Below are 17,103 nucleotides of genomic sequence, written 5' to 3' on the forward strand. Positions count from 1 at the left end.
ATCTGTATCTAACTCAGCTGTAATGAAGTGAACATGACGTCGGCGGTATCAAAGTGGTCCAGACTGATGGTCTTCGCTTGTGAAATTACTTCCGCTCTTCCCGTTACGAACAACTTTACGTGACTCAGATTGGCCAGGTCTTGAAATCTTGAGTGTCAAGTGAAAGAGGTTTCGCTGCTGAAAATGCAAGCCTGAAGCCTCATTCCTCTTTCCACAGTAAGCTGGAGGAGGCATCAACATCGAACGTTGTGGTATGACGTCGTGGCGTAAAGTCACCGGTAATAGCTTGAGGTGCAATCAGCAGCAGGCCAACAACTGGCGTCCAGGTCCATTATCGAGAACGAGTCTAGAGTAGATGCACCATGTGTTTCACTAATATCTGATGGGCGTGGGAATTTCTGGTAAAAGCAAACAAGTCTAACCGGATGAATGAGATCTGAGAGATAGGACCTGATGATCAGTCGTGCGAGTTTAGTTTAGTTATTTGTGGCAGATTTTGTGGGACCTGACTATTTGTCGGCGGCGGCCGTGTATCTATTCGGAGCCCGATGAAATGTGGTACCTTGTAGATCTGCTTTTTGCTTGTCTACTTGTTAATGCAATCAGTCAACTCACTCACTCCAAAACATTCAGATCAAGTCTGCATTCGTGACTGGTCTCCTCAGCAACATTTAGACATACGATCTGAATGCGTGAAAGGAAATTGGTGATTACGGTATGGTCTGAAATTGCAATTGCCGGCGGTATCTTACCCATTACATAGAGATATAAGATCCGGGTCCCGTTCGGAAAATGACATAGTTGGATTTACATAATCCAATTTTGTTTGGTGCAGTGGAATCCTAGCGGAAAGGAACAGCACAGTAAGTACGTTATTTCTCACAGAACTGAGCAAGTAAGCATCTTTGCTCCTCTCTTAGTACAGCCGTCGGTCACCGTACATGTGAATTGGAACAAAGAAAATAACGCAAACGCAAAGAAAGGATGACCGAATTCACACATTCATCCATCCCATCCTATCGTATCCCATTGTTGGTAGATCTAGGACTGGTGAGACACCCCCGAGCATGTGGTCAACCAAGGGGAAATGCAACCGCGGCCGTGCTTCTATCTAAACATGTACCAGTAAGTATCGTATTACGCCTATGAGAGGTCGGTCATACATATGTATGGTACATATAGCAATGTTTATGACGTTCCGAGAGGCATAAGCATAAAAACTCAACCTCGGTGTATGAATTGACTTTACAGCGTCATACTCGAGTAGTTTTCAGTGATGAAGGAAGCAAATTTGGGAAAACGATATGCCCAACAATCCCCGTGATGGAGCAGATACCAATAATTACCTACATTGAGTCGCTACGGGCACGATGACCGATTGTCAGATACTCTTAACAGACATCCTTTGTATGTTGTATATGCATATTCGTTTAACGGTAACACCATGCCATCGAGAATCGAGTACTCAAAGATGACAGATGACCGATGGAACGGCGATGTAATGATTATTCATCTTACATGGCGTGGAGGCTATTTATAAGCCAAGACCATGTCATTTTTTTCCCTACTCTTGGTTTTTACAGAACGTCATACGATATATCTTGAACCTGATCTTGACCAAATAGATCTCTTGGCTTGTTTCATCAACGACACCAATATTTGAAAAGCTGTTCACCTATATATACAAAAACGGACAAACCAAATCAGACCTTCGGCCCACGAACATCTTCGGGCCCCTTGTGTATCTAATCCGGGGTTTCCGTTTATCAAATCACTTTTTATAAAATAACGCACCACCCACCCGTCTTCCACTCCCTCCACAAGACCGCTGTTACCGAGTAGATTACTGGTACTTTCCCACAAATATCGCACAGCTCTTATAACTGAGTAAATAATAAACAAAACGCAACAAAACGCCAACCTTTTTTCGTCTTTCTATCTTTATTTACTGTACTCGGTCTCATCCGCGGACCATAAATCGCATCAACACAAAACACGAATCAACATATATAAGCCAACTTTTAAGCATCAAGACAGACCAATACATATATGCACCAGCGATATCCCCTCTGAGCGATTAACCAGAAGAAAAAGGGAGTAATTCAAGAAGATAATTGTCGGATTGGCGTTTTTTTCGCTTACGCTTATTAATCAATCATAATCATCAGTAATCGATTTCCTCCACGCACGAGTACGAGAAAAGAGAAAATCGCAATCTCACATCTCCGCCGGTAATCTGCTGTTTTATTTATAACCTTTTTTTCGACCAGATCCACCAATCTATATATACATACCTCAATCAATACATACGACACAAATCCCTCTCAACATCATCATACATAACATCGTATTAGTGCATAGGGCAGAAAGATGAATACAGCAACGATGAATCCTATACAAACGATGGTCGATGAGAAATCCAATGCTATGGTGAGTATCTGCAATCTGCACTGTGCTTTGACATTCCTCAGATATCAGATCTTTCCCACACCGGGCAGGGCCCTGACCGAATTCTATCGCTGACCAAATTTTCTTGTTTTTTGTAGTCATCGACATGGGGACCTGCATGGGGGTCATACTTGTACCAGAACTTCTTGTTATCGTCCACCAACAACGCATCTGCACCTGCGCCTACCACGTTGGATTGGCTCAACGCTACCAGTCAACCATTGCTGAATAACGATAGTAGTTCGTCGGCAGGAGATTACTTCGGCCTACCGGCAAACAACCATAACCATCATAACCTCAACCCGACCGAATGGGCGGACAACGCCGCCCCGACGGGCATTAACGTCAAGACCGAGGTGGATGACTCGAAAATTAGCAACAACCAATTACAACTACAACTACAATACCAACAACAGCAACAGCAACGACAGCGTGTCCAGGAGCAAGGTCAAGCTGGTCCATCAAGCTTCTTTCCTCAATTCTACTTCCCCTCATCGGGAGGTATCAATACATCGTTGTTGACTCAGACCCAGAATCAAGGACAAGGACAAAATGAATTCGAATTTGACTATTCACCTGAATCCACCATCGATTCATACAACACCGTCCCCCTATCGGGTATATCAACTACCACCAATGGAGTTGAGCGAGGATCGACCGACTCGGTGCATATGGTAGATAATTCTTTGACCAGATCACCATCACCTATCTCGTCTCTTGTGGTCAGCCCGCACGAATCGCCTTTACCTAGGCCGATCCGAATGAGGAAATCGAAAGGAAGACCAAAAGCCAGTGGGAAGAAAAGAAGTCATTCACATTCGATCTTATCCGATTCGGAAGTATCAGCTTCCCATTCGCACGATGACCACGATCATGACCATGATCATGAGCATGAACCCGAGGTACCGGAAGGTGTAGAGAGGGATGGTATGATCTGGGGTATGAAGGTTGAAGATTATCGGGCGTTGAGTGCGAGGGAGAGAAAGAGAGTGAGGAACAGGATTTCAGCCAGGACGTTCAGAGCGAAGAGGAAGGGTGAGTCTTTTGTCATGTGGAACAAGGCAGGAGATTGTTGACTGACTGACTTGTGATTTTTCAGAACATTTAACTTCGTTGGAGCATGATCTTGGCGAGAAGGATCTTCAAATCAAGATAGCGAATGATGAAGCCAATAGACTTAGGAAAGAAGTCGTTGAGCGTGAGTAACATCGACTTTAGTTATCTAGTGCAGACTTATGCTGATCTGTCGTTTGCTTACTTGTTAGTCAAACGAAAATTGGCTAAATACGAAAAACAATATTAGAAGACTCATCGCCCAATTCGCATCATAAACACGAGATGTTCTTTTGTTGTATTATCATCTGTAGTCTCACACCATATGTGAACAGGCCCTCGGGAATGTCAAAGGGATTGTTTTGATCCCCTTTGCTGGTTACTCGAAATTCAGATCGAACGGTGATTTTGGTCAACGAATATAGAGGTTGATTGATAGATATGTAGGAAAGGCTAGGTAAAATTGTTGATATCGTATATGTAGAGGGGAATGATTGGAAGAAAATACTAAGAAGATGAAATGAATTTATAGCGATTAGATTTCTCTGTGAATGTAGATCCTTTTAATTTTGGATAGGCGAAGGAAAGAAGAAGGGAATAAGATGCTTGTGACATGTATGTATAGCTCGTCTCGTCTCTTTGAACAGATGCAACATGATCGAGCAACCGAAGATGGTACCGCACATTTCATTGTACTTGATGGAGCTGATGTTGATGGGTAGTCACTGCAGGTACGAGGGTTTATATCGAATAGACTCTATCCCAAATAACTGATCCTAGTTACGGTACAAGCAAGTATCTGTATTCATGTTTCTGTTTGTTTGTATTTGTGTTTGTATCTTTTGAGCTTTTCGTAGGTACTTACTACCACAGACGTAGTTGCTTGCACACAATAACAAATACCCAGGTACATACTAATGACCACAGACGTAGGTACATACTAACAAACACCCAGGTCAGGTAGATACTATATATGTAAATAAAGATACCCAATACATGTATATGCATCTCCTACATGAACTCGACCATACAATCGTTCTCCCAGGAGCAAGCTGAAGAACGAACAGGTGATAACCGATGAGGTTAGTTCAGCTGTGGATCATGGTGAGAAGGAAGTAGGAGGAGTGGGAGGAGCAAGCTGCTGAGGGATCGAAAGGGTGGAGAAAGCATGGATCTGGACGGTTGAGCCGACGTTCAATTTCTTTTTCTCATCCTTTAATTCGTTTCATTCGTTCATTCGATCTATCTTTCTTTCTTTCTCCGTCTCTCTTTAATCTTCCTCAATGCTTTCAATGCTTTCGTTGCTTTCTCTTTCCGATTGCCAAGAGACATTTACGATTGGATTGCTTTCTGTGGCTCTTGGGTACATTTTCTTTGACTTGATGATCCATTATTTGATTTTCCATCTCTCCCACCACTCATATTTTGTTGAATATTTGCTGCCGATATGAACAATAATATGTATAAACAAACCGTGATCGCAGATGCACTTGTGATTCCGCCCGCACTTTTCCTGGGCGTGGGTATGACGTCGTGGTGTCTCGGTCCCTTAGTTGTGCCCTGTGTACCCTTTGTGGTCAATCCTCCGAAAGTAGAAGTGGAAGCAGGAGAAAAATATCAGTTCGTCATCCCAGCATCCAGAAGAGCGGGGGAAGCGCTTAAGCAAGACACGGAATGCCTACTCATGTCGCACTGCACTGCATCAGCATCTGCATCAGCACGGATGCAAATAAATGAAGATGACAGGCGGGAGGGAGCGATGATGGTTTTCGTTGAAATTCAGTGAGAAGAAAGGTCACCCTTTTGACCGTATGATAGATAGCTGGTAGTTTTTAGTTGACGAACAATAGACGGACATGCAATGTTGAGCAAGTCTTAACATACTCTTGTACCTGTAATCATCAAATATGAGCTACTCGTATTCATCCCGTACCATATAACAGAGTTAAGAAGATAAGAAGAAGAGACAGCCAGCAACCACCTCTAGTGTACCGAACAAACTTTCGATCGGTGATCACCCCACACACCACACGAATTCCAACATTTTATCCGATCATCATCAAGTTAATATCCATCATCATCATCATCCATTATTCATATCAACATATCACCATATCAACTCATCGACCGACTGTTCACATTCCATCGCCAACGCGTCGTATGATACAGTGCATATAAACTATCCACATCCTTCCCATCAGCGTCGACTTTGGCAGATCAGGTTGAGAATAGGGGTGAAAGGAACAGGGCTCCATCCTAGAAGCGTCTGTGGACGTCAAGACCACACCTGTTGGTTTGTTCTCCTGTGATGGCTCTAATGGGTCCAGGAGAGAATGTCGATCTGTCGGCTGTACCTCTTTCATTCCTTGAGGTGAGTATGTTTATCCAGCGTCATCAAGTAAACACCCCTTCCCCCCTGCTCATATAAATACTAAATCCACCATGATACAGGCATACCCGTTCCCCGCCTTCGTCTTGGTCGTACCCATCAACCCCAAGACACGACCCAAGTTGATCTCTCGAGACACCGATATAACCATCAGAAATTATCATAATGACCCGTATGACGATGTTTCCCCTCTCGGTGGACCTTCGCGTCAACCTTTCCCGTCTAACCCTGTCACATGGGGAAACGAGAGATGGCATCAACTTACTCAAGGTAGATCGATTGGAGATTGCATAGATATGAATGCTCAGAATAGAATGCAAGTTTGGATCGAAGGTGAAGGTGGATTTTCGGAAGAGTCATCATTACCATCTTCATCACCTCAGATAGGCAAAAGTGCTTCGACAGGAGTTATAGGATCAGAAGGTTCATTTCAACTTGATATCAAGTGGCCCAAACCTTGTTCTTTGTCATTAGCCAAAACAATCTTACCGCTCTCACCTCCCTCAACGACACATACATTCTGCGTCATCACCTCCCAACACATATATCCAACTTCCATAACCCCACAGACCACCTCCTCATCACCTCGTCTGTCTTGGTCAAACGTTACCTCACCTACGGAAAGACCATCGAACCCGAGTCTGAGGTCTTCCATTTCCACCCATTTCAGAGATTCCGTAGAACCCATATCACAACAACATAGGATATCTGATGTCTCAGAGGCTAGATCATCTTCATTCGCTTCTACTGCCGATACGAGGTCCTCAACTACCTCTCAGCATCGCGATTCGTCTTCAACAGGATTCAGGACTTCCATCGATGTCGGTCCATCAGCTTCTCAGATCGGTTCGCCCTCCACTACTCCCGGATCTACTTCCAACGTGAATTCTGCTTCAACATATTTCAGTAATTCACCGTGGGGTACGACGACTACATCGAGGGAGAAAGAAAGAGATGACAAAGTCAGATCTAGGTCAAGTAGAAGGAAAAACTCCCCGCATGGAACGAGAGTACCAATTCCTCCGTCTTCTTCCACCAAATTGAGACCGAACGATAATCAGATAGAACAGTTTTGGCAAATGGTAGAAAATATAGATTGGTCCAAGACATCTTTGGGTGATAGATCATTATGGAAAGACGCCATAGATCCTGTATTGTCGATCACATTCGAATCGAGATCTTCAGATTGTGTTTGGTTGGGACCGGACCTTCGATTGATATAGTGAGTAACTCATTGCTGTGATATCAGGGAACAGAGCTGACACGTTGCATGGCCTCTAGTAACAAAGGATATAGTCTCTTGGTGGATCATCCCAAAGCTTTTGGTTCTCCCGCAAGGGAGGTCTGGGCACCTATTTGGCACACTGTCGAGCCCTATGTCAAACAATGTCTGGCAGGAACACCGGTGTATAAAGATGACGATCCGATATTTTGGAAAAGATATGGAAATAACATTTTGCTGGAACACTATCATACCTGGAGATATGTCCCTATCGTGGGTAAAGACGGTTCGATCGTAGGTATATTCAACCAGTCTATGGAAGTAACCGAGAAAGTCCTCCAAGATAGACGATTGGCCTCTTCAAGGGATCTATCAGAACGGATGTTGATTGTCAGATCAATGGAAGAATATTTTGGTGCTATTACAGAAGTCTTAGAAGAGTATCCCAAAGACGCCCCCTTTTTCATGTGTTATAAGATCCAACAGGTGGAGAACAACGCTTCTCACGTTCAAGTCGATGCTACCCTTGAAGCCTCCGTGGGAGTGCCTGAGAATCATCCTTCGGCTCAACAGAATTACTCATTCACCTTACCGCCTACACGTACAAGGGCGAATTTCGGGCCCAATGTCGATCGGATGTCTTCGCCTACACTGTCGGCTATCTCAGCTCTGTCATCAGGTAGTGGAAGAGTCTGTCATGTGACTTCGGACGGTCATCAATGGCCCATCCTCAAGGCACTCAATACACGTCAGTGCGTGATTGTTGATGATTGTAGGGAACTCATCGAAGGATACTCGATCAGACAATGGGATGAATTGCCCTTCGCTGCTATAGTCATCCCCATCTGTAGTGATGGATCGATAGATATCCCCGATGCGGTGATAATCATGGGATTGAACGTTAGAAGACCCTTTGACGCCGAGTACGACGAATGGGTGCATTCGATCCGATCTCAGCTTGTCCAGTCCATGTCGGCTGTCAAAGCTGCGGAATCGGAACAAAGGATGGAGGAGGATAACGTCAGGATGGAAAGGGCCAAAGCGGCTTGGTTCAGAGGTGCTGCCCACGATCTACGCAGTCCGCTGACACTCATCGCTGGACCCCTCGCGGATTTATTAGATGACAACCCAACGCCCAAACAGCGTCAGGCGATCTCCACTGCTCAACGCAATATCGACCGACTCATGCGACTTATCAACGCCCTCATGGACTTTTCCCGTCTCGAAGCGGGTCGTATGGAAGGTAGATTCTTGCCCACGGATATAGGCGAGTTCACCACGGAACTTGCCGGGCTATTCAGACCAGCGGTGGAAAGATTGGGTATTCAATATACGATCGATGTCGAACCTCGTGATCAGCTGACATACGTCGATCCGACCTTGTTCGAAACTGTCTTATCCAACGTCATTGGTAATGCCCTCAAATACACCGAGAAAGGAAGTATCACCGTCCAAGTGAGGTATACGGACTACGCGGAAGTCTCGGTGATAGATACCGGTGTGGGTATTCCCGAAGATGAAGTACCGTTGGTCACCGAATGGTACCATCGAGCCACCAATGCCATCCATGCTGGTACTCAAGGATCGGGATTAGGGTTAGCTCTGGCTAAAGAACTATTACGACTTCACGATGGTGATCTAGTCGTCACGTCCAAAGTCGCTGCTTCACCTGATGACACTCATGGATCAACATTTACCGCTCGAATCCCCTTATCATTCAAACCTTCTCCCCCTACTTCGTCCGCTTCGCCAGGTACGTTCGGTAAATACGGCGCCGCAGTTGCGAACGAAGCGATGCGCTGGACCAAAGAAGATGCAGAATCGTCAAGTGAAGGAGCTCCAACGGATTCTGGTATTGGATCAGGATCGAAGTTCTCTGATGGGTTCTTATTCGATAAGAACGATACTATACTCTTAGTCGAGGATAATGTGGATATGAGAAGATATATCAAACAGATCTTCTCGCCATTCTGTACGATCATCGAAGCGAACAATGGTCAAGAAGCTCTGGAAATGGCCATTTCCAACCCTCCCAACTTGATCTTATCTGATATGTTGATGCCTAAGATGAATGGACTGGATTTACTCCAGGAAATCCGAAATCATCCAAATACCAAGATCGTGCCTATGGTGTTACTCTCTGCTGTTGCAGGGGACGAATCTCGAGTAGAAGCTTTGATGATGGGAGCGGAAGACTATCTGGCTAAACCATTCAAACCTAAAGAATTGGTTGCCAGAGTTCACCTACACCTGCAAGTAGGCAAGAAACGTGCGCATCTGGAAAAACTTTTTAACGAGAGAGAAACTGAGATCGCTGTTCTATCGGATTACTGTCCTTCGGGAATCATGAGAGCGGACGGGACCAACGGGATGATCACATATGCCAATAGGGCATGGAGGGAACAGAGTGATTTGTTATTGGATGATGCGAATAAATGGCCAGAGTATGTTGATGATGAGACCAGAGAGAGGTTACAGACGATTTGGGGTGACTACCTTAAAGGATCGGAGAAAGAATTGAGGGTGAATTGGAAGTACAACACTGGGAAAGTGATTTCTGGTATATTCATCAAATTGGATAGAGTCAATCCGAACATGTCTGGTATACTTGGGTGTACAACTGATATAACTCATGAAGAACAACGATTGATAGAAGCTGAACAGAGAAGACAAGAAGCTGAAGAAAGTAAACATCAACAAGAATTGCTCATTGATCTGACAAGTCATGAGATCAGAACGCCTGTCTCTGCGATTTTACAATGTTCGAGCTTGGTCAAGGAGAATTTGATCTCGTTGAAAGATCAGTTGAGAGGATCGGGAAGTATTGGGTTTTGTCCGACGAAGGAGTTGTTAGATGATTTAGAAGAGGATGTGGAAGCGTTAGAGAGTGAGTCGATTACCCAATCATGCTTCTCTGATGTACTCTCTCGCTCGCAATGTTTGACTTAGTAATGTGCTGACTATACGCTCTTCACTTCTAATAGGCATCTATCAATGCGGTCTAGTTCAAGAACGAATCGCGGGCGATGTTCTTTCCCTTGCCCGCATCCAACTTGACATGTTGAGCTTATACGATATCGAAGTGGATCTCAGGAAAGAAGCAAGAAAAGTATTGTCTGTCTTTGCGAGTGAAGCCAAGACTAAGCACATCGATTTACAACTTGAATTCGGAGAAACGCTGGAGATGGGCAAAGTCATGTCGATCAAGACGGATCCTGTCAGATTAGGTCAGGTAGTCACGAACTTGATCTCGAACGCTATTAGGTTTACTTCTGCTAGTGGTGAGTTGGCTGCCCCTTACCCCGCCTGCTTCTGTGTTTGTCTGTTCTGCCCAGATTCAGTACGATTTGTATGTATTGTATTTTGCTGACACCTAGATTCTCTTTATGATAGACGTGCGCAGAATCACGGTCAAGTATGATATATCCTTCACGCCACCTGCCGAGGATACTTGCGCTCTTCCACATGCCATCGGTATGCCGTCTAACCTACCTGCGGAGGAGGATACTCCGCTTTGGCTGTTTGTCAGCGTCACTGATACAGGTCCAGGAATGAGTCCAAAGGAATTGGCCGTGTTGTTCAAGCGTTTTGCCCGTAAGTGTCTGGCCCATTTGTTCTCACGAATATTTCGGTGTCTAATTTGAAATTCGATGATTCGTTGCAGAGGGAAACAAGATGATCCACACCAAATACGGAGGAAGTGGTTTAGGTTTGTTCATCTGTCGAAAGATCACTGAACTTCTTGGTGGGCGAATCGAAGTTCTAAGTCAACTGGGTGAAGGAAGTGGTAAGTTTTCTTTCTCCCAGCGTACAAATCGTACTGATCACGACTCATTAGTCTTCCGATTCTTTATCAAAACCCGAACGGTTGCCCCTCCATCAGCATTAGCAGCATACGTCGAAGCCGCTAACTTGGGCGCACTTCGTTCACCTGCAAACCCCACTTTCACCCCTTCGAGCCCTTCGCCATCGATCATGTCCGGTGGGACTGGGTCGTCGAGTATCCCTACCCCACCGCCACCGGAAGATAATTTCGCGGAACATGTCTTGATTGTAGAGGATAACATTATCAATCAAACGGTGTTGAAAAGACAAATCGTAAAAGCTGGACTGACATGCGATGGTGAGTCACGCTTCCCTCTCAGACATACACCCCCGTGATGTGAGTGTAAGCTGACCCTGCGTCTGTTGTCACAGTCGCAAATAATGGTCAAGAAGCTCTCAACCTGATTCGAGAAGCCTACAGACAATCCAAACGAAGTAATAATGACAACTCCACGACTACCAATACTAAACGTAAGAAACCATATGACGTGGTATTGATGGATTTGGAAATGCCTGTAATGGATGGTCTCACAGCCATCAAAGAACTGAGAAAAGCAGAAAGTGCAGGTAGTCTTAATAGAAACATGGTGATTGCCCTTACGGGAAATGCCAGACAGGGTCAGATCGATCAGGCTTTAGCGGCTGGGATGGATGATGGTAAGTTGGTTTTTTTTTTTTATATGATCTTTGAATTCATCGCTGGGCTGACATCTTGATTGACTTTTCATCACTATAGTCGTCATCAAACCATACGTACTGAAAAATCTGTTAACGAAAATCAAGGCGATGACAGCCAAGAGGGAGGAACTTGAGAAAGCTTCTAGGGATGATTGAGACATAGAGGTTGTATAGAAGATTTTCCGGATCCCGAATCTGATATCCACACTTAGCTCAAATGGATACGGACCATGTTCGAAAAAATGTTGTAAATTTAGTATTATTTTCATCCTCAATCGCACAACTATCCCTCTCATTCATTGGCAGCTCCGCTCTCTACCCATCATCTGAATCTACATATATATATCTTGCATAACTCTTGTAGCCTTCGGCAATATCCATCTGATATGTAATTTTTGCATTGTACGAGTATGGTCTGAGACATGAGTAGCCTACCCCGTTCATTGCCGCCACATTCGCCCCTCCGACACAAGTGACACGTCCATCTCGACAACCACATCTAGTCACCTCATTTCAGCATAAGATCCAATCAAACACATCACGTTCTAACCCTACCACTACCTCACCCACCATGCCGTACATATCCAACGAGACGCTCATCGGCGCAGCGCTCATCATAGTCCTCGCATTCGGCTATCAATACCTCCCTTCTTCAGGTCCTACCTCGACTCATCATTCGCAAGATGGTTCAGCCAGTAAATCATCGAAGAAACGAGCTAAGAAGAAAGCCAACAAAGCGGTGAATGTCGGTGGACCGTCAAAGGGACATAAAGAAGCGGACGCGATCGCTTTAGGTCAGAGACCAGAAAAGCCAAAAGGTGCTTCGATAGCTTCTGGACAACATGAGAAAGCGATCAGGAACACTAAAGGAGGCGTGAAGGAAGAGGCTGATAAAGCTTCTATGGGGCTGTCGGAAGAGAGAGGACCACAAGCTACGATATCATCTGGAGAGGGAAATGGTAAAAAGCAGAAAAAGAAATTGTTAGCTGAGAGGTTGTTACCTAAAGAACCTAAGACTAAAGTTGATGAGTGAGTGATCTATGTTGGTACATCAATGTGTATCTGGAGTAAGAGGTGTGGCTGATTGTGATTGATGTGGTGTTATGTAGTATGCTCGCACCTGAAGACAGACCAGGTGCGATTGCAAGAGTCATGAAAGTGACCTCTTCTTCCAAGGACAAGAACACTTCGAATTCATTCGCTGCGTTCACTCAGCCAACTTCGACGCAGGACGATGAGGAATCGGAAGAAGATGAAGAGAAAGGTATGAGCTCAGGAGTAGACAGTGGAAATGGAAATGGGAAGATTGCCAAATTCGAGGGTGATTATGTTGATTTGTCAGATAATGAGGACGTCCCAAAGAAAGTTAAAGAGAACGATGGTTGGGATATAGTCACCAGCAAGAAGAAGAGTGAGTGATGTTTCAGATAGCTCCGAGTATCGGACTAACAGTTATTTTCTTCGTGATACAGAATCAACATCGCTCAACATTTCTTCCGACCCCTTTGCATCACATTCCACATCTACTTCGCTTCCTCTGCCTCCCGGTGCAGCATCACGACAACAGAAGAAGAACGCGAAGAAAGCTGAGGGTAAGAAGCTGGCGAGGGAAGCTGAAGAAGCTGAGAGACAGCGAAGATTGGCTCTGCACAAGAAAGATTTGGAGAGGTGAGTGAACGTGTCTGAATAACCTCCCCGGTGCTCAACAGTATGGTAACGGAAGAAGACAACGCTGACTCCCTTTGTCCGCCCGTAGAGAAAGAATTAATGAGCTTTACGCTGCCAAGCAATCGAACCCGAATAGAGGTAAAGCTTTGGGCAAGACTGGCAATTCCAATTCGAAAGCGACTTTGAACGAGAACGGTAAATTGGTCTGGGATTAATTCCACTAACAAAAAAAAGATCAAGAACGAAGGAATACATGAATCATGTGGAAGAGCATGTACATAATATGAAATCATCAAGATCAAAAAGACACATTGGAAGTACGCATCGCACGAAAGATGGCCAATACATGTATGCATGAAGATAATGACTCATCCTCTGAGCAACCTTGTGTTGGAAGTCCAGCTGTTCGTTCATCTTCAGATCAAGCTGGAAGGTAACGTGTGTAATAGAATGTACCTCTAGCAAGACATTCGCCATTGCCCGAACTGCACAATCTGTGTCGCCCAAATACTGCTGCGGCCGGATTGAAGGGAATGGTCTGTTACCTTTTACCTGAATTTATGAGTGATTGTGTGGAGCGAGATCGAGTCGCTTTCGAAGGGGTGGAGGATGATGCTGGAGAAGGATAGGCGGAGTCGTCGCGTTGAGATCCTTACTTGCTTCTTCAATTCTTGGTATACATCTTGTTGCTTGTACAGTACATGTAATCTGTGAATTCATCCACCTCACTTTCCATGCCACACAACTAACTGTATGGTTGATAGTTGATAATTTCCCAATTCGGTAATTTGCCACGCGTAGAGATTGCTTCACCCTGGCTCACCTTGTCATCTCTTCCATTCGCGACTCTGCGTATGAGCATCAACTGACATACCCTTTCTCATCATCATCAACCCACTCTTCTCTCACAGGTCTAAACCTCTCATCCTGCTCTGCCATCCAAAATGCCTGTCCCAAAAGGCATAGCATCCCGTAACAGGGTGCTCGCCTTGGCAGGACTCTTGTTCTCTTTGTTGTTCCTATTACACTTCCTCTTCCCAGGATCCAACAAGCTTCTCGCCCATACTCAACGATGGACCACAGCGTCCTCTTCTGTCATTCGATCTAAATTCCTCAGAGCTAAAGCTCAAGCTCCTCGTCCACCAATCCATCATCCCATTCCTAAACTCATGGCAGATGCTGAAAAAGAATATGATGCTAAAATTCGTCGTCAGTCTAAATCACTCCATGAGGCCGTTGAAGAATACAAGAGAAGATACGGTATGAATCCACCTAAAGGTTTTGATGAATGGTATGAATTTGCCAAATCACATAATTCAATTATAATCGATGAATATGATCAATTGATAAGGGATTTAAAACCATTCTGGTTATTCTCTGGAGAAGAATTGAGAAGAAGATGTATTCAAGTTGGTTTTCTCCCCTCAGTGGATTTAGTAAGGATCGAAAAGGGTCAAACTAGGACTATAGATGTTTCGAAGGGATTTGATGATAGTGAAGTTGGAGCTAGAGCAAAAGGTTTTAGAGTAATGTTAGAAAAGTTTCAAGCCAAATTACCCGACATGGATTTCCCAATTAACGAAAAAGCAGAAGGAAGGATTTTGGTTCCTTGGGAAGAAAATTTATTTAGTAATTTGACGGCGGACAGTTCTCGTGAGTCGGTCCATTTGCAGTGTATCTGTGTTGGTAGAAGGGAGAAGGGATGGGATCGACAGACGAGAGGAAGAGGAGGTAGGATATGAGTAAGACGGGCAAATACAAAAAGGGAAGGCAATGCAGAAGCAAATGATTAGATACTGTTGTTGGATTCGAGCTCATTGCTCACTAGCAAAACATCGTTCTTGCTAACCCTGACTACCCCATAGTCGGTATCGAGCACGTCTTGGGAGGCGAGTTCATCCCCGATTGGCGAGGAGACGGTAACGTCTGGGAAGCCTATCGTCGAACATGCGAACCTTCCTCTCAAGCACGTCGATTATTCGGTTCCTTACGATCACACTTGAAAGAAGGTCAAACTCCTATATCCAGATTGGCCAATGCTGGTATAACGAGTGATGCTGTATCTGAAGATTTCTATTTCCCTGCTGGTGTAGATGATAAATATGATTTCTGCGCTCATCCATGGGCACATTACAACCAAGGTCATTTCTTCTCTGATTGGCGTACCATCCATGCTTTGTATCCCATGTTCTCACCTGCCAAGGGAGTGGGATACTCGGATATCCTCATTCCGTCCCATTATTATTTCTCATCCACCAAGAGATATACATACGGTTGGGACCCGGTTAATATGGTTATCAAAGATGTAGATGATATGGAGACTGCATGGGAAGATAAGTCGGATGATATCTTCTGGAGAGGTGCCACGACTGGTGGTGGTTCGAGTCCACCAGGTTTCTTGGCTCAGTACCAACGACATAGGTGAGTGGAGAATTTACACCTCCGGTCATTACGATTCTCATTACCTCGAGTCCAGTTCGGTTGGAGATCTTACTTATCTAGTTAGCTCATTTTGGATCGGGCATCAACTAGATTCAAGCTGATATATATGTTTGCTGTGCAGATTCATCAAGATGACCTCTGATTCATCCGACGTCAACAAGACCGTTGTTTTTGCCGATCCACCCGGCACGAACAATTTCGTTTCCGCCCCGGTACCCATCGGACAGCTCAATCAAGATATGATGGATGTAGCATTTACCAAAGCCGTCGGATGTACTCAATACCCAGGTGGATGTGATGGTATGAGGAAAGATCATAGATTCGCGGATGCAGTACCATTGGGTGAAAATTGGAGACACAAATATCTGATCGATATTGATGGTATGGGTTACTCGGCTCGATTGTTCGCTTTGGTGAGTTGGGCCATTTTCACCAGTAGCATTGTTGCTTGTATGTACGGGTTTAATCAGTGAACGACGCGCTAATTGAAATTTTTTGTACGATCAGTTGAAATCTGAAAGTGCCGTATTGAAGTCTACGGTCTATACTGAATTTATGTCTGAATGGTTACAACCATGGTAAGTGCACAACAACATTATAATGACTCGCATATCATTTCGTGGTTGACAGTAGCGTTTTTTAGGCTACACTACATCCCAATCTCTCAGATGTACCAGGAGATATACAATGTACATGCCTACTTCTCCGGTCCATCGGAAGCGATGTTAGAAGCTTCCAACGCTACTCGAGGGACTTTCCAGGCTCCTGGTTTGACAACGAGGAAATTGGATACTGATGCCGAATTGCGGAAGATCGCAAAGGCAGGCAGAGATTGGATGTTCACCGTTGGTAGAAAGATTGATATGGAGAGTAAGTGTTAAGATCTTGATATTGTCCAATTGTCACTGAGAGGAAATAAAGCTGATTTGTCGTGATATCGTTTTCAGTCTACGTATATAGATTATGTCTTGAATGGGGTAGGTTGACGGCAGATGATAGAGAAGCTATGACATATAAGGGATAGACTGGTAAAAAGTGCGGTCGGTTGATGGAAGAAGGTCAGTCATTGAGATATATCTTAGGTGTTGGGTATTGGAATTTGAATTTCGGATCTGATACATTCCATATACACACACATCTTACCATACCGGAGAACGACTTCATGTACATACATAAATGAGATCTGACATTTGAAATCTGAATGTGATGTCGGTATCGATGCAACAAAACAGTATTGGGTCATGCATGCTATATATAGAGATGAGGTGGTCACTAAGCTTTCGAGTTGAGCTTGGTAAATTACTGTACAACACAATTTGGTGACAGGAGGGTTCGTCGAATTCGGCACGCGCTCGCTTACACCGATTTATCATCCTCT

General features: G+C 44.5%; 4 protein-coding genes across 4 annotated transcripts; all 4 read left to right on the plus strand.

The window, feature by feature from the left end:
• Positions 1 to 2,385: 2,385 nt before the first annotated feature.
• On the plus strand, positions 2,386 to 3,751 carry V865_003944 (uncharacterized protein; the record flags this gene model as incomplete). Its single annotated transcript, XM_066227730.1, has 4 exons — positions 2,386 to 2,430; positions 2,547 to 3,483; positions 3,548 to 3,646; positions 3,714 to 3,751. 4 exons carry the CDS (start codon positions 2,386 to 2,388, stop codon positions 3,749 to 3,751), a joined length of 1,119 nt encoding a protein of 372 aa, XP_066083827.1.
• A 2,058-nt stretch (positions 3,752 to 5,809) lies between these two features.
• Positions 5,810 to 11,771, plus strand: V865_003945 (uncharacterized protein; the record flags this gene model as incomplete). Its single annotated transcript, XM_066227731.1, has 9 exons — positions 5,810 to 5,872; positions 5,953 to 7,112; positions 7,172 to 9,999; positions 10,097 to 10,393; positions 10,506 to 10,706; positions 10,777 to 10,899; positions 10,951 to 11,235; positions 11,310 to 11,594; positions 11,674 to 11,771. The coding sequence occupies 9 exons, from the start codon at positions 5,810 to 5,812 to the stop codon at positions 11,769 to 11,771; spliced, it is 5,340 nt and encodes a 1,779-aa protein (XP_066083828.1).
• Positions 11,772 to 12,186: 415 nt separating this feature from the next.
• V865_003946 (uncharacterized protein) lies at positions 12,187 to 13,498 on the plus strand (the record flags this gene model as incomplete). The annotated part of the gene is made up of 4 exons (XM_066227732.1): positions 12,187 to 12,644; positions 12,725 to 13,026; positions 13,088 to 13,283; positions 13,372 to 13,498. 4 exons carry the CDS (start codon positions 12,187 to 12,189, stop codon positions 13,496 to 13,498), a joined length of 1,083 nt encoding a protein of 360 aa, XP_066083829.1.
• A 729-nt stretch (positions 13,499 to 14,227) lies between these two features.
• On the plus strand, positions 14,228 to 16,749 carry V865_003947 (uncharacterized protein; the record flags this gene model as incomplete). Its single annotated transcript, XM_066227733.1, has 6 exons — positions 14,228 to 14,936; positions 15,149 to 15,704; positions 15,847 to 16,138; positions 16,233 to 16,303; positions 16,369 to 16,595; positions 16,673 to 16,749. The coding sequence occupies 6 exons, from the start codon at positions 14,228 to 14,230 to the stop codon at positions 16,747 to 16,749; spliced, it is 1,932 nt and encodes a 643-aa protein (XP_066083830.1).
• Positions 16,750 to 17,103: the final 354 nt, after the last annotated feature.

Source organism: Kwoniella europaea, chromosome 1 (genome assembly GCF_036810445.1).
Source record: "Kwoniella europaea PYCC6329 chromosome 1, complete sequence".
NCBI classification, from domain to species: domain Eukaryota; kingdom Fungi; phylum Basidiomycota; class Tremellomycetes; order Tremellales; family Cryptococcaceae; genus Kwoniella; species Kwoniella europaea.